Source organism: Triturus cristatus, chromosome 5_2 (genome assembly GCF_964204655.1).
Source record: "Triturus cristatus chromosome 5_2, aTriCri1.1, whole genome shotgun sequence".
In the NCBI taxonomy this organism is placed as follows: Eukaryota; Metazoa; Chordata; class Amphibia; order Caudata; family Salamandridae; genus Triturus; species Triturus cristatus.
In genome coordinates, this window is record NC_140588.1 from 275,439,902 (window position 1) to 275,461,019 (window position 21,118).

At 45.6% G+C, this 21,118-nt stretch overlaps 1 protein-coding gene across 1 annotated transcript in view; it reads left to right on the plus strand.

Moving 5' to 3' along the window:
- The first annotated feature begins 16,124 nt into the window (after positions 1-16,124).
- DCDC2 (doublecortin domain containing 2) overlaps positions 16,125-21,118 on the plus strand; it is a 568,433-nt gene continuing 563,439 nt past the window's right edge. Inside the window, exon 1 of the mRNA XM_085607045.1 lies at positions 16,125-16,350. Coding sequence (XP_085463171.1) covers positions 16,304-16,350 — 47 coding nt within the window. The 5' untranslated portion in view covers positions 16,125-16,303. The remainder of the gene's footprint in view (positions 16,351-21,118) is intronic.

Below are 21,118 nucleotides of genomic sequence, written 5' to 3' on the forward strand. Positions count from 1 at the left end.
CCTCTGTTAAAGAGAGTGTATGAAGTTTACCCAGCAGCGGAATTAGTGTGACCATGGGACAAGACAAATTTAAAATCCTAACACAACCATATTAGTCGTAGACCGTGGGTCCACCAAGGAAAAGTGCAGCCACAAACCAGAAACCTTGTTTTGTGAATCACATTACAGATGTGGCAAAAACACCAACTTACAGCTGATACCGGTAACAAGAGTCCTTCCACTCCTTAACATAGCATCAAATTGATCTCACTTCAGGACTATTAGAATGCAGTAATCAAATGTGGTATTTGTAGGTGCATCAAAGACGTGGATCTAGATGCCCCAGAGGTTCCAAAAGCAAGCAGAAAGGGTATGTACAAATTTAAAGTAATTTGACCACATCCCACCTGCTCTGAAGGTACTACATTAACATCCAGTGGGGATAACATTAAAGTTCAAGAATGTGTGCACCAGTTATAGAGTCTGTGTGGGTAAAGATTACCAACAACAGCTGTTCGACCACCCTATTTCTAGCTATGCACTTTGTACGTGATGTGAGTCAACCTCAAACTTCCCAGGAGCAAGTACGGAGAAAAGCCTTCTCTGTGGAACCTACCCAGCCTATCATACTTCAAAAGAACTTTGGAGTCACACCTATTCAATATGGTGTTTGGCTCTTTCTTTACCACCATCAGCACCACTGCAGTGCACACTTTATTGAAAAGACAGGGCCCTTTTAGTTTGCAAGCAAGCTTCCACATAATATTTACATCCAGATCAGGGTCAGTAGATCCACTGAAGATATTACCTGATCCATGTTCTTGTTTCACACCAAAGCACAGCAAAGTAGTCAGAAAGTGCCACGTTCATCATTTACAATGCAAATAAATAAATATATAAATATCTTTATTACATTTATGAGGGAGTATAAGCACCTCTCACCTACAGCATTGTCTAGGGGCCACCAGAGAGTGGTGCTTCAATGGTCGACAACTCGGGTTTGTACAATGAAATCCATGGGTAGTGAGTAACCACTCTAAAGAGAGGAGAACTGCCTTGGTGGATGTAGTTTCCAACAGTCAAACCTCTAGAACGCAGATACAACCATCCACTTAGACCAGTGCTTGTTACCACTTGTGCATGCTGCAGAAGGTTAGGCTGAGTTTTTACAACAGTGGTGTGAGAAAAGCCTCCACCAGCATGGATTCCAATGCTGCAGCCTGCCTGAAGCCTGGCAAATCAAGCAGCAAGGAATCTCCGGCTATCTCTGCAAACTACACATGCACCCTGAGCAGGGCCTTCCTCTTAACTACCCCATGGTGACAAATATGCACTAGCTGTATGTCCTTCTTCTCAAGGGTGTTCACTGTTCCGCAGTCATGCTAAATGATTCCCTCTTTAGATTAGGAATGGGAGGAACTCGTGGAGTTTGACTCCGCAGAACTTCGTGGAGTTACCCAAAAACTCCACGAGATTCTGTGGAGTTCCGCGAGTGGCTTCATTTTGGCAAATTAACAAAACGAATTTCGTTGCGAGTGCTGCATCGCCAAGCGATGCAGCGCGCGCAACAAAATTTGTTTTAGTAATTTTTTTCGTAACTTACCTGAAATCGGCAGTTTGCCGCAATTTGCAACCCCCCACCCTGCCCCTCCTCTGCGCCACGTCACCGCCCCATTAAAACGCCCTACACGGGCCGTCACTGGTTGACAGTCATATAGCTTAGCTATTGCTTCTTGCTCTCCTTGAGGGAAACGTCTTTCATAGGCATCAGGCTCCAGAGAGAGCACGCCACGAGGGGCACATGTCAATTCGCATTGGCCTGGAGCTGGTCTTTTCCTAGTCCACATAGGTTGGCATCCATCAACTGTTCATTAATTCTCTTTGTGAGGATCAATACATGTAATGGTGGTATCAGCCAGCAAGGTATCTTTCATGACCTGGAAGGTTTGTTTTTGTCGCTTTCCCCACGACCAATGACCTTAATGTGTCAGAAGTTCCCCTGTAGTGGCTTGATTTAAGTTTACAGGTTGGACAAGAAGGGCCCTCAGCAGGTGGCCATCTTGAAACGAAGTATGGAGTGCAGAATCAATTTGGGGGGCTTGCACTAATTTTGCATCTTGCACTTTCTGTGAGGTTCATCACACTCTCCATTGAGAACTTGGCACAGGTGATTTTTTTACATAGGCATAATCTTGTGTTAATTACAAATCTTGTGTGACTCCTGAATATTGGGTTTGCGTATTTGGCATAATTTCTATTTTTTCTTACACTTCTGTTTTTCACATATTTTTTGCATGTGAAAGACTGATTCAAGTAGAAAATGCATGCCTCAATGACAGTTTCCATGGTGATGGCTGCTCAATATATTCTTGTGTGACATTTGTACCAAATGACACATCTTGAGGACAATTTTCACTCAGACAAAAGCCTAGTAGCAGAAAAGATTAAGGGACATATTCACAACTAAAGTGGTGGAGCGGGGTATTAAACCAAGAAGGCTAACACCTCCTCCGTGACTTTAGAAATGCAGGGCTGCACCATATTTACAAAAATACGGTGTCCCTTCCTGCACTCAAACAGGCATAAATGTCAATTTGTAACTTCTATGTGTGCTGCTTGCGCAGCACACATAGAAGTTGTAACTCGTCAGTTTTAAAATGATTGTTTATGTGCAGGAAGGAACACCTTCCTTCAGATAAACAATCATACGAGGCGTTTTGCTGTTTCTATGTGTGCTGCACAATGCAGCATACATGGAAACAGCAAAAACGAGGAGAAATAAAGCATTTCTCCTTGTTTTATCTGTTTAAGACCAGGTTTTCCCTGTAAATATAGGGCAGCGTCAAAATCAATGGGTGTTGCTGCAGAACACCCACCGCAATACCCATTGCCCACCCCTTTCATGCTAAGTATAGCGTGAAAGGGGGCCTTATTCACAAGGCAGCGTGAAGCCACGTTAAGTGGCTTAACGCCGCCTTGTGAATAAGGCGAAGCCCCTATCACCACAGGAACGTTGATAAAAGTGACATTCCTGTGGCAATAGGGACTTGCAAATATGCCCTTAAGTGTTTTTACTTCTACAGTCATCTTTGAGTGAGGAAGATGGTTATACATCGGGAGTCTTCTAAAACCCCTGCATGTCTTTTGTCTGAATACCCTTCGATGACGAAGAGTATCAAGAATCTACACACTTGTAGAGTCCAGATGACAGAACGCGCTGCTAAACATTCGAGAAAATCCAGTTACCACTTTGCAGTTTCTTCAATAGTACTCATCCTTGTACTCCATAGCACTGGAGTTTCTCTTCCAGGTTTTGTTAGAGAATGAGATTATATATATCTATGACTAGTTTTGCGCAGACCCTGCTTATATATTTTCAATTCCTAAAATGCCTTGGTTATGCATTGCTTAATGAAACCTCAGTCTACTGAATCCTTTATCAAGTTCCTAATTTCCTGCTACTTGATTCCATTCTCATCTTACTACTGCCAGTATGTGCCCTGCTCCCATGCACCTTGCTGCACATTTTTACTTGCACTGTGTAACATTTTCTTTACCCCACTTTTTTAAATATTTAATTTTATTACGATTTGTAGATAAGATGCATATCTCTGACATATCAAATACATCAATGTACGTCGCATTCATTAAGTGAAGGAAACAGTCATATCAACTAACAAATAATCCACAGGACTGGGCAACATAATCATTTTACAGACCTTAATTTATGTGCATTTTTAGATTATGATTTTAAAATGGGCCTTGGTGGATTACTGCATCTTTCACGTGCAGAGGCCATAGACAGGTATCATTTCAGTTTGGTTGGTGTCATCAAGTGCTCCATTAGCATGCATGAGGGGTTTGTAAAGCAATATGGACCTGTCTGGTCACAGCCTCCAGTGTTCCTCCCCCCAGGGCCTCATCAACCAGTGTTGGGTTGGGTCCTTTTAGGAGGTACAACTGCAACTTAATTCCAAGTACTCTCTGAAGGAAATCTCCTCATTACTACCAAATAAAGCCTCAGTGTTCAGTAAATGCCTACAGTAGTTCTTCATCATTCCATTTGGACATAGCCAAGAAAAAAGGTATCCCTTAGTAAAGCCAGATTATCTCCCTGTGTGTCTATTCCCTGTGCACTTAATGTTGGGCGCTATACCTCAGCACATTTAAGTATTTAAGTACATTGGTAACCCAACTGGAGACGCCAGGGCCCTCGATTGTCCAAAAGGACATGGCTGCCTTGTGCGTTGCCAGTATGAATGTGAGGTAAGTGAATTTACAAGCATACTGTGCCTTCCTCTGTCCCAGGAAGCAAATCTAAGGTGTGTTCTTGTTCCTTCTACCAGTGAGCGAAGTTGCAACATCCACCAGCAGTCCCTAATCGGCCCATGGGCCAATTCCATATGAATAAGATACAGCTTAGATTTATTATAAAATCACCTTTGTCAGCTATCATGTACTAAAGTGAAGATCCTGTTCAAGTTCCTTGGGGTCAATTATATTTGATGGTAATAATTGCGTTTTACTCATTTAAAACTACAATTTCTTGAAACATATATTGTCAACCCCAAAGGTCTGGTCCAGTAAATGTCAGTAAAGTTTGTACCACTGTCTAGAGTAATACTGCAGGTTTCCAGCATGGTCGGGTAGAATCACATTACACCTTTAATACCACCCACCAGGGTTAGGACACCTTGCAAAGTTATATTGCTTTAGTTCCATTGTTTCACATCTCCATGTGAGTCGAGATGCCCAAATAAGAAGACCTGGTGTGAATGAAGAACTGGTCAGCCGAATGCCAAACTCTTGTCTAAAATTATCAAATGTTTATAGGTTTAATATCCAAGTGCATTCACATCAACAGTCATAGTGGTGATTGAGGGGCAACATTGTGAGCCTGTCACAAAACCCTCCGAATCCATGCTTCATTTAGTTGAAGCCACATCAGAGTCACATTTGAGATCCAGTGTTGTTTTCTGGCGTTGCCCATTCACTAATTTAATAGCCTTGGCTCGTTCCCCACTTGGTTCCTATAATAAAATTAGGTTACTGGTTAAAGGGGATGGAACCCTTCTCAAGCAGCAGCCACAATCCTTCTCAGGTTGAGGCACAAACCAACCCTAAATTACCCTGTGCTCAACCCTCTGGTAGCTTGGCACAGAGTAGTCAGGCTTACTTAGAGGCAATGTGTAAAGTGTTTGTGCAACAATTCAAACAGCAATAAAGTGATAAATACCACACAAAAAGGCCCCACACCAAGTTAGAAAAGTAGAGTTATTTTTAATAAATAAAACCAGATCAAAATGACAAACATCGAATCTGCAGAACCGGAGATATGCAATTTAAAGTTTTCAGTGACAATAGCACCAAAAACACAAAGAACCAACTGTGGATATCTTGTTGTGCCGGACAGGGACAGAGTCACTCGTTCAGGCTGACCACAATGGAGCGCAGGCTGGCTACAGGGACCCAGTTAGCCCTGCTGAACAGAGTACTTTAAATCCTGGTTTGCAGAGTGATGCAAGGGTCTGTGTCGAAGATGTGTCATGCAGCTGAAGCTTTACATCAGTTCTGACATGTGGGGAGGCTGCAATGCGAGGGCCTGTGTCATCGTTAAGATCCTGTTGACGTGGCTTGCAATGCGAAGTTCGGTGTCAAAGATGCGTTGCTAAGTCAGGGTGATGTGTTGGTTCCGAGCAGCTATGAAGCTGCAATGTAGCGCTGGTCTTTGTGGCTGGCTGATTCACAAAGCAGCAGTGATGCATTGGTTCTGTTCGGGGTTGCGTCGCAATGCAGATGAGATGTGTTGGTTTAGCTGAATCCACAGAGGCAGGCAAAATAGCCGAAGCCCACTTCCAAGGGTCCAGGACTGGGGTGGCACCACTTGGCAGGGTAGACTTACAAATGCCAGAGTCCAGGTGCTGGTTCAAAGTTGTTGGAACCTTCTGTCCCTGAGTCGAGGAGGCTAGACAACTAGCCCTTGGAATTACTTTCGGGTCCTGGGTTCAGCAGATGCAGGTCTAGTCCTCACCCGGGCAAGAAGGTAGCAGCAGGGGCGTAACAAAGGCCCCCGCAGTCCCCGCAGTGTGGGGGGGCCCCGAGCTCCAGGGGGCCCCTTCAGCCCAGTACCTTGTCAGCAGAGCTCCTGAGTGTGGTCGGAGGGGGCCCTCTTCATGTACTGTGCAGGTGTGCCCCCTCAAGTTTCGTTACGCCACAGATCAGCACAGCAGAGCAGTAGTCCTTCAGAGCAGCAGTCCAGCAGAGCGATCCTTGTAGCAGTACAGCAGTCTTTCTTCCTGTCAGAGTATCCACAGGTCCAGAAGTGAACTGAAGAGTTCGTATCTGAGGTCCAATATTTATACATGGTCCCCTTCATCGGGAAGGTGAGACAAGCTTCTAGAAATTCCCTTTGAAGCCCACAGGTGTCATGCCTTCCCTGTCCTGGCTCCGGACTAACTACAGGGGGTATTCAGCCCTTTAGGTGGAGGCAGGGACAGCCTGTTCATGTGTAAGTAGGGCAGTGCCCAGCTCCACCCTCCTATCCAGCCAGTGATGGACCATCCAGACACACCTAATCTCTCTATTGTGTGTAGCTGTCTAGGAGGAATACACAAAGCCCAACTGTCAGCTACACCCAGTCATGGGACTCAGAGACCAACACATGTAAAACTAAAAAGTACATGTCACATTTTTTAAATACACTGCACCCAGCCCTCTGGGATGTCAAGGAACTACCCTAGGGGTGACATATGTATGAAAAAGAATGGGCTACAATGGCAGGCTTGAGACATACTTGAAGGGCTACTTAAGGGGTGGCACACTCAATGCTGCAGGCCCACTAGCAGCATTTAATTTACAGGCCCTGGGAACAGGTAGTGCCACATACTAGGGACTTACAAGTAAGTTAAATATGCCAATTGGTATAAGCCAATTCAATCATGTTTTACGGAGTAAGCACAAGCATTTTTGCACTGGTTAGCAGTGGTAAAGTGTGAAGAGTCCTAAAACAAGAAAAAGAAAATTCAGCAAATAGAGGGATTGAAGGCAAAACATTAGGTGGAAAACCACTTGAAGGATGCTAGGTATTACAGTTCCCTATTGGTATCTTAACCTTCTTTAGGCGTCTCCTACTGTGTGCTCTTTGCTGTTCCTATGTGGTGTAGAGTCTTTCCCAGCCTGGGTACCTGCCAATAACTATTTCACACACAGAGCTTAGCTTTACACTACTTTGTTCATCTGTGTGTAACTGCAAACTCAACATTCTAAACCAGCTTTCAATGCATTCCGCTCTAACACTTACGTCACAGTTCTATGGAGACCTTCTGGAGCAAAAGTGGTTCCATCATTTCTAACTCACAAGACACTACATCTCCCCCTCTGATAAAGAAAAATGTGAATTGTTTTACAAAATATTGAGATAGCTAGAGGTAAACTATTAAATCTCTCCAATCAATCTTTTTGGCACTTTAATCGTTTGAGCTAATCTTGTTCTCGGAAACTGGGAATGGTTGTCACCAATGTCCAGGATCTGCGTCAGCGGTGTAGAGATAACAGTCTCTCCTTCAACACTTAGATCTGCTGAACGATTAGTTAAAGGCCAAAAGCATGGCCTTTCTTCGCAGTCAGGATTTCTCGATGGTCGGTCAATACAGCAGGCTCCACCAATCCGGGTGGCACTCTACGACAATGTATGGAGTGGATCCAATTTTTACGGTTGGAGACCCGGACAGCCGTTCTCGTTGCAAGCAAGAACTGCTCAGGACCGCACCACCTCGGTTCTAGGCTGCTCGTCCTTTCAAACGACTTTACCAAGACGAAATCTCTGGGCCGGAGATCGTGGCCTTCACCTGTGGACCGGTCAGGGAGCGCTTCTCGAACCTGCTGATGAATAGAGAGCAACTTATCGGTTAACTGTGCCAGATAATCACTCATCATTACACAAGGTACATCATACACTGATTTTGGTTTCGGTGGGCCCCAAATATTCATCGGACGTCCAAACGAGATCTCATATGGCGTGAGACCGGTTCGAGAATGTGGTACTGACCTAATTGACAATAATGCCAAAGGTAAAGCATCCGGCCAAGTCAGAGAAGTGGAAGCTTGTATTTTCGCTATTTTAAGCTTCAGAGTGCCGTTATACTTCTCAACCAATCCCGCAGACTGAGGGTGAAACACTGCGTGGAATTTTTGTGTAATTCCCAATCCTTTCAGGACATACTTGATAACGTCCGCTATAAAATGAGGTCCGTTATCACTCCACAACAATCTACAAACACCATACCGAGGGAAGAACTCCTTCAATAACACCTTGGCTGTAGTAATTGCAGTATTGTCTTTCGTAGGGAATGCCTCAATCCATTTGCTGAAGGCGGAAACCACTACTAGAACATACTTCAGATTATTACAGCGTTCAAGCTGAATATAATCCATTTGCAAAACTTCAAAAGGTGCAGTGGGTGTTGCAAATCCTCCTGCTGGAGTCCGTGTCCCTTTTCCTGGATTGTACTTTAGGCAAATCATACAAGTCTGCACCACTCTCTTTGCCGTGCTAGCAATCTCTGGATGCTCCCAAACTTGTGTGAGCAATTTTACAATTGCGGAAGCTCCAACATGAGCTAGCCCATGTGCCATCTGAACCATAGGTTGTACAAAAGCTATGGGTAACTTCCATTTATCCATCTGCTTATTTCTCCAACAACCTTCATCGTTCAATTCTCCATCAGTAGACCATTGCTCCCGTTCTTTATCAGAAGCTGTCCTCTGTATCTCTAACACTTCTCTCCTAGCATCATGCCATCTTTCTGCCTGCGACTTCACAACATACATTGCAGTGGAGTCAGGCTGCATTGCAGTGCCTCGTGCTACTCGATCTGCCAAAGCATTCCCTTCTCCCACTTTATCTATCACCTTTTTATGTGCATTGCATTTAACTATGGCAATCTTCTTTGGATATGTCAATGCGGTCAAGAGGTTGTGAACTAACTCTCCGTTCATTATCTGTGCTCCATGTGACGTTAGAAACCCTCTCTCCTTCCAGAGTAAGCCAAAGTCGTGTGCTACCCTGAAGGCATAGCGGCTATCTGTATAAACATTCACACGCAATCCTGCACTAAGCTCACATGCTCGTGTCAATGCTATCAGTTCCGCTGCTTGAGCTGATTTCTGTGGTATGCGTGCTGTCTCCACTACTGTTTGTAGCGTGGTGATTGCATACGCCGCTGAAGTCGTACCATCTGGTAGCTTCAGGCACGACCCATCCACCCACAATTCTCCATCTACATCTGCAAAGGGCGTATCCTGGAGATCAATACGACCCGTTGTCTGTTCCTCAGTTACAAAGATGCAATCATGTGTTTCTTTCGCCTCAGGCTGAGTCTCCGGAAATGGCAAAAATGTGGCTGGGTTTAATGTTGCGCATCTCTTCAATGTGATATGAGGAGCCAACAACATCAGCTCATATCCTGTTAGACGAGCACTAGTTAAGTGCTGTGTCTTTGTCTGATTCAACAGGGCGTCAACAGCATGGGGGACCAGCACCAATAGCTTATGAGATAACACAATTCCTTTGCTTTGGCGTATTGACACAGCTGTCGCCGCAACCGAGCGAAAACAACCAGGCAACGCTCGGGCAACAGGGTCAAGTACTGCCGAGAAATATGCACAAGGGCGCTGCTTGTCGCCGTGCATCTGTACTAAAACTGATAACACACATCCATCTCTTTCATGTACATACAATATAAAGGGCTTCGTATAATCAGGGGTGCCTAACACTGGTGCTGAACAAAGAGCTTGTCGTAATTGTTGAAAAGCACTCCCACACTCGTCTGACCAGGGAAGGGGAGTTGGAGTGTCTTTCGTCAAGAGTGCCAACAGTGGTTTAACTATGTGTGAAAAACCCAGTATCCATTGCCTACAAAAGGAAGTGAGTCCCAAAAATGCACGCACGTCCTTCTGTGTAGAAGGTACTGGTGTGTCCAAAATTGCTTGAATGCGATCTAATGTGAGTGCACGCCCCTCCTTAGACAAAAGGTGACCTAAGTAGGTTACCTTTGGTCTACAGAATTGTAATTTTTTCTTCGATACTTTGTGATTGTGCAATGCCAAAAAGGAGAGCAAAGATAACGTGCACTTCTCACATTGCTCAGGAGTATCTGCCGCCAACAAGATGTCATCGACATATTGTATGAGGGCCACCCCTTCAGGTAAAACAAAGGAATCCAACTGTCGTTTCAATGCTTGACTGTAAATGCTAGGACTTTCTGTGTAGCCTTGAGGAACTCTACAAAATCGATATGAACGATTATTCAAAGTGAAGCCGAAAAGGTATCGGCTATCAGGATGAATAGGGATCGAAAAGAAAGCATTTTTCAAATCAATAACAGAGAACGTGGTTGCCGTTGGCGGGACCAAGGTAAGCAATGCCGTAATGTCAGAAACCACTGGGTATTGAGGTATCACTATCTTATTCACCTCCCTCAAATCAATAATAAAACGATAAATCCTAGTATCAGTGTCTTTTTTCAAAATCGGAAGGATAGGACTATTGCAGACATTGTATGGAACTTCCTCCACTACCCCCACCTTAATGAGATCCTGCACTATCTGCGTGAGTGCCTCCCCCCCCTCCTGCGAAATACGATATTGAGGTAGGCGAGGTAACACAGCTCCCTCCTTTACCCTAATGTGCACCGGGGGGATAACCATCTGTCCCACATCAGTATCCGAAGTGGCCCACAGAGTGCGGGGTAGAGAAGCCAATGCGGTATCCTCTGCAACCACACACATCCTTCCTGTCCTCAGATAGTTATCGTTTAGAATCACACGCACTTCTTCAGGGGAACAACGGATTGTGGCTCGGAAATGTTTGAGCATATTCAGACCACAATGTTATCAGGTGTGTTCGGGGAAAGCAAAAACGGACAAGGGGTAGAAAACTTATTAACATGAAATGCAAGGGGTTGTGATAATGGGCTAAGTGAAGGTGTGCCATCGAACCCTATCGATGTAACCGTTAAGCCAGACAGGGGAGCCCTCGGAACTAATTGTTTGGACAAAGCGCTACGAGTAGCTCCTGTATCAACCAGAAACCTATCAGTAGTACCCAAGACATGTGCCGTAACATAAGGACCCCTCTGATCTACTGGCACTTCAACTGATTCCTCCCCCCATCCTACGCAATCCTATGCATGTTGTGAATCGGGATACCCAGGGCGCTCATAATCGGACATTTGATACTGATTTCGTCGATCAAACACATTAGGCTCATCACGTGGCCTTATACTAGAATCAAATCGAGCGCGATCATTTGGATGTCCTCTAGGGCCCGAAAAACCTCCTCTACCTCTCATCGGCCCCTGGCCACGCCCCTGGCGCTGTGCATGTAATACCGGACAATCCCTGGCCCAATGACCCAACTGTTTGCAATACGCACATTGATCCTTAGTTACATCTGGGCGACCAAAAGGGGGACCATTAAATCCTCTTCCACCTCTCTCAGCACCCCGGCGAGGCGGACCATACACTTGCGCTAACATCACCTTTGTTTTTAAATCTTTCGACTTTTTCTCTTCATTACCCTTCGCTTTTTGCTCCTGACGCTCATAATACTGAGCCATCGTCAGGAGGGATGCCGGAGACGATGTGGTCCAAGAGCTTTCACTCGCTTTTAATCGAGCTGCTACTCCTGGTAACAAATTCGACACATATTTATCAACAAAGAGATGTCCACCCGTATCATCCGTAAGGGACTGACCGCTAAAATCATGAAATGTTTCCTCGAATCGCGTAAAGAAATCCGAAACAGATTCATCAACCTTCTGTTTGCATGAGGCTAACATGTTCCAATCAATCTTTTTAGGGGGGATTATCGTTTTCAACTTAGTCAAAATAGCAACTGGGAGGTCTAAAATAAGCTGAGGTGGCTTTTGCGCGGGTTTTCTTTCTCTATCCTCATCTTCTATATCAGACCATTTCGCCTTAAAGGCTGCTTGATCATCTACTTTCCGTACGGACCTCCACATATCCGGTGGTAAAATAAGGCCAAAAAACAAATCTATATCCGCTAAGGTCATAGTACCAGAATTTAAAGCCCCCTCAACTTCCTCATAAAAGGCAGCAGGATTCTTTCGGGGATCGGGTAGTGCTTTCTTCAATGCCATAACATCAGCTCTATGCCAAGGAGTATAGACCCAATTATACACAAAATATCCTCTAGCATCGGGGGAAGACATATCCGAACTAGTTCCCGCTCCCTTTGGAGGAACGTACAAAGGCGCTGCCTCTCACATCGGTTTAGCATGCACTAGTTCAATCTTATCTGAATGAACGATAGACGACTGCTTTCCGCCTGCATTTGAATTCGATCGCTCCTCCTCCTCTTTCTTTCGGCGCGCTTTCTCTTTGAGTTCAAACATCTCGTCCCGTAACGCAAACAGCCGTCGAACCGCATCGGGTACCTTAGAGGGAGAAAGGACACCGTTACGTAATGCTTTAGAATTTAGAACTATATCATCAGGCTCAAAAACATCGGAATATTTCCGAAAAGCAGTAACCACTTCATCAGAAAAAACTTCAGCAAAGTATAACTTTTCCCTATCCTGCCATTCTTCCAAAGACGGCAATAATTCAGCGAGAGATAGTTTATCTTTAAGCGCACGAAAAGAAACTTTCCGAAGCTCACCCATGCGATCAGTTGATAACATAGACCGCGTGTCTACCTTCTCCTTGAGCATTTCAGAATCCTTAACTCCCGGAGCGGACGGGCCAACATAAGGTGGCGGAGAACGATCTAATAGAGAAAAATCATCTTCAAGATTAGTAAGGACAGGATAAAGAGGCTGCCGAACAGCATATTGACCCGATACTTGCAACCTGTGCTCTTTCTCCTGTTTTTCCACCAGATCCCTTTCCTCACGCTGTTTCGCTTCCTGTGCTTTCACATGGTCCCTTTTCCGTTGTTCTTTTTCACTCAGCGCTTTTTCACGTTTCTCGCGCTCACACACTTCTTTCACCCACAATCGTATACATTCAAACATGTCTTGTCTCGCACGCCGCTTACATATACACTGCTCCACATACCCAATCTTACGCATATCAAACGAGCCATACAAAGGCCATCGCAACTCAGGATCCTTCTTGGTATATTTCCTCCACAATGTGCTGTACATTATAGGGGAAAGACCGTGCTTCACATACATATCCCTATTAGGAGTCCCCTCTGGGGGGGCTGGTTCAGATTCCTCAAGACTTAACCGGTTCCCAAAACAGCAGCACCACTTACGGAGTGCTCTCAAAGCAGGCATGTTCAAGAATAGTGCAAAATATGCAATATTATCAAAAAGTGGCACTTAAACGTTGCGCCGTTCAAATTCAAACGACCCCGGAGAAATATCTCCACATTACCTGCCTATATGTGTTGCAACGCATATATTTTCACATTATTCATTTCAAAATATGACCGGTCATCACAAATCAAATCCAATAGCCACGACAAGTGTATCCTAAAACTGCCTTGCCATCCCAGGCTTCAAAAGCTCGCAGCAAGTACTGTACAACGGTTCTTACCAATCAAGAGCGGCCAGGTTCCAACTGCCAAATTCCAAATTCGCCCAAACGGCTATTGCACGGCAAAACCGACAGAAGGGACCTCAGTCGAGGACCGGCACCACCCAGATGGTCAGCTCGGAAGGGAAGGAAGAAAGACTCGGGATGCCAGGACTAAAGACGCCGCTGGCAGTGATCACGTCCCCGGCAAGGTTCCACTCCTTCATCACGACCAGTCCTTCGAGTATCCGAGTCGCCGATGAGCCCCACGTGACGGGCGCCAATTGAGGAATACAGGCCCCAGCTAGGCCCGCAAGTACAGAGGGCTCGCCCTTCTGTATACGAAGTACTAGAAAGAAGTTGGCACGGAAACTGCAAATACAAATGCAAAGTTTATTAACCTTCAAAGGTGGTCCTACAATCTACACAACACTCTACAGTATTGCACAGAGTAGCACAAAGAATTGTGCACATGGTCCCCTTTTATACACAATAGGGGGGCTCATAAGTAGGCGGATACAACATGAAGTGAGATTTGTGGCCTTATATGGACATGTTCAATGCAGGATCAATACATGGGTGGAGTTAACAGTTCCTGAGACCCGCGAAAACACATTCGAGCAAAGCCTAATTAGTAACAGATGTGGTCAGTCTTGAACATACACCAAACGTACAAAGGAGCTATTTATAGACTGTTGCTAGGCAGATCTCGAGAGTGACCAATGAAGAGGTAAGACTCTTCTCGTGCAGAGCACGTGGCTTCGTGGCCATACAAGATGGCAGACGGCTAAACAAAATGGGGTCTTGAACACTAGTCAATATAAAGCAGAAAATGTAATTCAGACATGAAGAGCACATGTCTTCAGTGAATGCTTAATCATATCGCTGTTTCATTTACAACAGAGAGACATTGGGGCATACTTACAAAAAATGCTGTAGCGTGGTGTTACGCCAAATTTGGCAAAGCCGATCTCTGACATTTTTTAAATGCAGGGATGCACAGTGTTTACATAAATACGGCACACCCCTGCATTTCCCCTAGCAATGGCACTAAAAAAGCTGCCTAGCACAAGCACAGGCACCCTTGCGCCATGTTGCAAGGGTGCCTGCACTGCAGGGGCAATTGTTTATGTGCAGAAAGGGACACCTTCCTGAGCATAAACAATTCGAAAATGGCGATTTGCTACTTCTATGTGTGCGGCAGCATGCAGCACACATAGAAGGAGCAAAATACAAAGAGAAATTATTATTCTCTCCTAGGATCACTTTTATAAGACCAAGTATTATCTGGCCTTAGTGTTTGGCGCTGCCCCAGCCTTGTAAATCTGGGGCAGCATCAAAAGCAATGGGTGTTGTAGTGGAACGCCCACAGCATCACCCATTGCCTGCCCCTTTGCTGCAGTGAACTGCGACGGCAAGGGACATATTTACAAGATGGCGTTAAGCCATGTTAAGAGGCTTAGCACCACCTTTAAATATGTGAAATGGCACAACGCCATCAGAGCGTCAGAATAAGTGATGCTCTGGTGGTGTTAGGGGCCTGTAAATATGTCCCCAGGTGTTTTGGTATTTCTGTGTGACGTTATTTGCATTCCCTGCACCATCCCAACACGTTTTCTGGTTGTTTGTTCATTTCCATAATTGTACCCAATATTGTTGCCTTGCTGTTTCTGTCCTCGACCTCTGCTTCATTACTATGACTGATGCTCGCTCTTTCCAAGTATATGCCACTATTTGCTAGTATACAACTATGCATCACATCCCCACCCTTCGCTCAGATATCTCTCAACCTTACAGGGTAATTTACAATGAGCTCTATGGTAGGCATCAGGTGTCTTCGTGGACCCATATCCACATAGATGTACACCTGACTGCAACGTTTGATTTGCAACAGATCCACTGATACTCCAGAACTTTGTGTTCCTAATCTACCAACAGTGGCGGCTGGCATTTACAGAGGGTGATAGGGTGGGACACACCAAAAAAAAAATACACTTACCTTCCTGCGCAACACGAAGCCCTCCTCCTTCTGTCTTCTATGAAGGAAGGTTCCAATGCGGGACCCAGCCAACTCCTCTAACCAAAGCTGATGCTGCTCTCGCCAGCATGCGAGCAGCACCAGAATTGTAAAGAGCAGCCTCACTCAGCGCTCTCAGAAGCACTGGAGGCCTGCGCTTTCTCTACCCAGCTGTCTAAGACAGCTAGGTTAGAGCAGGTTAAAATGCACTAGCTGGCTGGCCATCACGAGATGGCCTGCCAAAGAGACATGCACATTTTAAAGCGCACAGCTCCCTGCTGTTGCCACTCGACAGCACTGGCCCACCTCGTCACTCAGTTCAGGACTGGTCACTTCCTGAAAAATAAAATGGTGAAAAATAAACTTTATGTCAGGAAGTCACTGGTACGAATGAGGGAGAACCAGACGGAAAAGACTATATTTCGCCTTATGTTTTCCCCCTCCTTTATTTACAGCCCTTATGGAGTGAAGCCACAGACATACCCGTCAGTGTAGCGAGAGATCCAGAGAAAGACTGCGGGTCCTTTAAAGAGAACACGGCTACCATCCACGTGGTTGGTCACATGGGGAAGAAGGAGTCCTCTTATCCGGAAGAGGAAGATCGAAAGGCGAACGAGGAGCAGGGGACGCTGGTGAGACGAGGGAGCAGCAGAAAGGCGATATCAATGGGAGACGTATGCTCGACGTTGAGCAGCAAAGAAGACGGGGAAAGGACAAGCATCACACCGACGAAGGAAGACGACGTCCAGCCATTGCCGGGTAATGCCGAAGAGTCCTGCCATGGCCTCGGAGGGTCGTGGCTCACACAGGTGCGTGGGTGCTTACGTGTATACTGGAAGAAAAGGGGGGAGTCGGGAAAAATAGGGAGGGCAGCGGGGAAGCGCGTTGAGCAGAGGCATGATCTCAACCTGAAGGCATCTTCCTCACTGTTTGCTCCCATCACGATTTACTCTCCCCCCCCCCCCCCTTTTATTTGCTGTCTTTGTTTTTTTTTTGTTATTTGGGCTCCACAACATTCTCATGTCACAATACTGGACACGTTTATTTTGCATCGGTGGTCCCACACACCCTTCCCCATAAGGATATCAATACAAAGTGGCACAAACACTTACCTGAGCCTTTCTTCTCTCTGAGGGGACTGCAGGCCAAGAAGACATCGTCCCAGGAAAGCTTCGTGAAAGACCCTGAAAGAAGAAGAAGAGATATTAGGAGAAGGACAACTTCACCTTGAACTTTTATCACTTTGTTGGTCTGTGCCCATATATATATATGTCTGAATAAACAAGACATATCATTCCAGCATAAATTGTATAAGTCGTTTTTGGGTCTCCGCATGAACTCAAAAGCCCACATATGGTGGAGAATGCGGACAAACCTCCATTAGACCGGCATAATGGAAAACCTTATACAACAGTTGATCCACGGACAGGAGAAGTTAGAGTGGGCAATAGAAAGACAAATGACGTCTGCCCAAGCCGATAGAGAAATGTTCAAAGCCTCCCTGTCTCAACAAGTGGATTGCATTCAGAAGGTGGCTGAAGGTCAGTCCCTATCACCTTCGCTCCAACAGAGCAGACAGGGTGCTCAAGCAGGTTATCCTAACATTTCACTCCAAAAGTATCAGTCTGGTGAGGACCCAGATGCGTTTCTCTTAAACTTTGAAAGGACCGCCCAGGCATGAGGATGGCCAGAGACAAAATGGCCGTTCTTTTTAGCACCTCTCCTAACCGGGGAGGCTCAGGCAGCATATCAAGTGGCAAATCCCACAGGAACCACAAGCTATAAAGAGATTAAGAAAGTCATCTTAGACCACCTGGGGATGGACTCAGAAGCATTTCGGGTACGCTTTAGGAAGGAACAGGGTCACCCTGGGGACACACCAAAGACATTATTCTTCAGATTAAAAGCAGCTGCAGATAAATGGCTTAGGCCGCAGGAGAGCAGTAAGGAAGAGATCATGGCGATGATCTACTTAGAACAATTCCTAGAAGCCTTGCCACCACCTACTCAAAGGTGGCTCAAACAGCAGACTAATTTGACTATTGAACAAGCAGTGGAAATGGCAACTTCATTCGCCCGAGCAGAGCCGAAACCCCTAGTACACGACTCCGAGAAAGCCCCACGCTTCAGTTCGGGACGGGGACGAGTCAAGAAGAAAAATAGACCTTTTTTGGAACCTCCCAAAGAACGCGTTCCTAGAAATGAAACCTCCCTCCCTAAAGGGCCTCAGTGCTTTGATTGTGGAGAGTGGGGCCACATAGCCAGGTTCTGCCCCCAGAAGAGGGACCACGATGAACCAATGGACGTTAGCTGTGTACCCCGCAGCATTCTGTACACCGAGGAATGTGGTTCCTGTTTCTGTCTTCTGTTAAACGAACAGTCGGTTAAGGCCCTTTTGGATTCAGGCTGTAGACAGTCTGTTGTACGCAAAACGTTAGTGAAAGAATCCCAATTTTGCCCCAATGAACAAGTGCCAATACGCTGTGTACACGGAGACATCCGTGTTTATCCCGTAGCTATCGTCCCTATCACATTGCCCAATGGAGTCATCGTACAGGTAAAGGTGGGAGTATTGGACACCCTCCCAGAACAGTTGCTTCTAGGGACAGATAATCCAGTGTTTACCCTCTTGCTTAAGAACTCCTTGAAGAAGGCTCCAGTACAGCCTTCTGTTTTTCTTACACAAGCCCCGTGGCTATCTGACAGATCCTTTCGATATGCGCAAAATCAAGATCCCACTCTTCAAAACACTTGGCGACAAGCCAAAGACACCATGTCGGCACCATCTTATCCCCATTTCAAGATCAAGAAGGGGTTACTATATCGCCAGGGTGCTCCTGAGGAGCCTTTACAATTAGTAGTTCCCCAGAGGTTTCGTGAACAAATCATGTTCTTTGCCCATGCCCATCTCTTGGCCGGTCATAGTGGGGTAACAAAAACAACTCAAACGGTATTACGATATTTTTACTGGCCTGGCATATACGCCAATGTAGACATCTACTGTAATGAATGTGAAATATGTCAGAAAAGGAACTCATACACTCCGCCACCTGTTCCCCTACAACCCCTTCCTCTTATAGATAAACCGTTCGAGAGAGTAGGCATGGACTTGGTGGGTCCTCTCCCTGAATCGAAGAAAGGGTATCTATACATCTTAGTCATAATAGACTACGCCACCCGATACCCAGAGGCTTTTCCGTTACGAAAGTCAAACGCCAAAAATATCAGTGAAAAATTGTTAGAACTCTTTTCCAGGGTGGGGTTTCCTAGGGAAATATTAACAGACCAGGGAACCCCCTTCGTGTCTCGTCTTATGAGACAAGTGTGTAAAATGTTGAACATCTCCCAGCTAAGAACATCCGCCTATCACCCGCAAACACATGGTTTATGTGAGCGATACAATGCCACTCTAAAGCTTACCTTAAAAAAGATGCTATCTACTGAGGGAAAGGAGTGGGATATGCTGTTGCCCCTTGCCCTCTTTGTAATCCGTAGTCAGACCCAGAGTAGCCTGGGCTGCTCCCCATTTGAACTCCTTTATGGGAGACAGCCCAGAACCCTACTGGAAATGACAAAGGAAGCATGGGAACAAGAAACACAGGAAGACACCCAAAACCCCCGTGAGTACACCCAAGCACTTAGGTCACGTTTACAAAAGTTACAAGACTTCGCTTCTGCCAATCTAGAGCGGGCCCAAAGTTGACAACAAACATACTACAACAGAGGAAAGAAGTGGAGACAGCTTAACCTCCATGATTGGGCCCTTGTACACATACAGTCCTCCCTACCCCATAAACAGGCAGAGTGGAAAGGACCCTTTGAGGTTATTGATAAAATCGGTCTTACGACCTATCGGTTACGGTTGTCACCAAAAAGAACCCAAATCTATCATATAAACCTTTTAAAAAAATGGTTGAGACCTTTGCCTAAAAACATCCAGGTGACTTATTCTGAAAATACGTCTTTTCTCTCTTCTGTGAATCAGCTGGTCATAAATGAAAATCTGAACTCGGAACAAAAGGAATCCCTCCTCCATCTTTTAAATACTTATTCTTCAATTTTTTCTGATCTTCCTGGTAGAACCTCCTTAGTCGAACACGCCATTATCACCCCCCGGGGGAAGTGGTGAAACAGCGCCCATATAGAATCCCAGCAGCCAGAAGGAACGACGTTGCTAACGAAATAGAGGCTATGTTAAAGCTAGGTGTCATAAGACCTTCCCACAGCAACTGGTCTTCTCCTATTGTCATAGTCCCAAAACCAGATGGCTCTATTCGTTTCTGCATAGACTTCAGAGCGGTCAATGCCATATCAACATTCGACTCGTATCCCTTACCCAGGGTTGATGAGTTAATTGAGAAACTAGGTGAAGCTCAATATATAACTACACTTGACCTCACCAAGGGATATTGGCAGGTCCCACTGAGAAAGGAAGAGCAAGAGTAAACAGCTTTTAGTACCCCTACTGGTTTGTATGAGTTCACGGTGCTACCTTTCGGATTACACGGGGCCCCTGCAACTTTCCAACGTCTCATGAATAAGGTACTCCATCAACACCAAGCCTATTCATCAGCAAACATCGATGACATCATTATATTCAGCCCCAATTGGGAACAACATCTTTCCCATTGTAGAGAGGTATTTCAAGCACTCGAAACGGCAGGCTTACATGTTAACTCCAAATAATCCAAGGCAGGCTTCACTAAAGTAAAGTATCTGGGGTACCTCCTGGGGGATGGAGTCATTGCCCCCCAACAAGAAAAGATTAAGGCGATTCTGGACATTCCTTTCCCTACTACAAAAAGGGGTGTTACGTCTTTTTTGGGTTTAATCGGCTATTACCGTCGGTTCATACCTAATTACTCCGAAATAGCGGCACCCTTAACTGACATGCTGAAAAAAGAGGTAAAGAGTAAGGACTTGATGCAACCCCCCCGAACCGCCAGAAAAGCATTTTGTGCTCTCAAAGAAGCCCTAACTAGCAGTCCTATTTTGGTTTCACCCAACTTCAAAAAACCATTTTTGCTACAGACCGACTCATCTGAAGCAGGCCTAGGGGCAGTCCTTTCTCAATGCACCGAGGACAATACAGAACGACCGGTGCTATTTATTAGCCGCAAACTCTTTCCAAGGGAAAAAAGATACTCGACGATCGAAAAGGAATGCCTGGCTATTAAATGAGCAGTGGACAAATTACGTTACTATTTAGAAGGAACACACTTTCCCCTGTATACAGACATGCGCCCCTGTTGTGGTTGAGTCGCAATAAGGGCAACAATCCTAGGGTTCTGCAATGGTTCTTGTCCCTACAACCCTATTCTTTTGACATAAGACATCGGAAGGGAGCTGAAAATGGAAATGCTGACTTCCTTTCTCGTAATCCATGTTTCCCCGAACGGGAAAAAACTGGGGGAGGGGTGTGTCAGGAAGTCACTGGTACGAATGAGGGAGAACCAGACGGAAAAGACTATATTCCGCCTTAGGTTTTCCCCCTCCTTTATTTACAGCCCTTATGGAGTGAAGCCACAGACGTACCCGTCAGTGTAGCGAGAGATCCAGAGAAAGACTGCGGGCCCT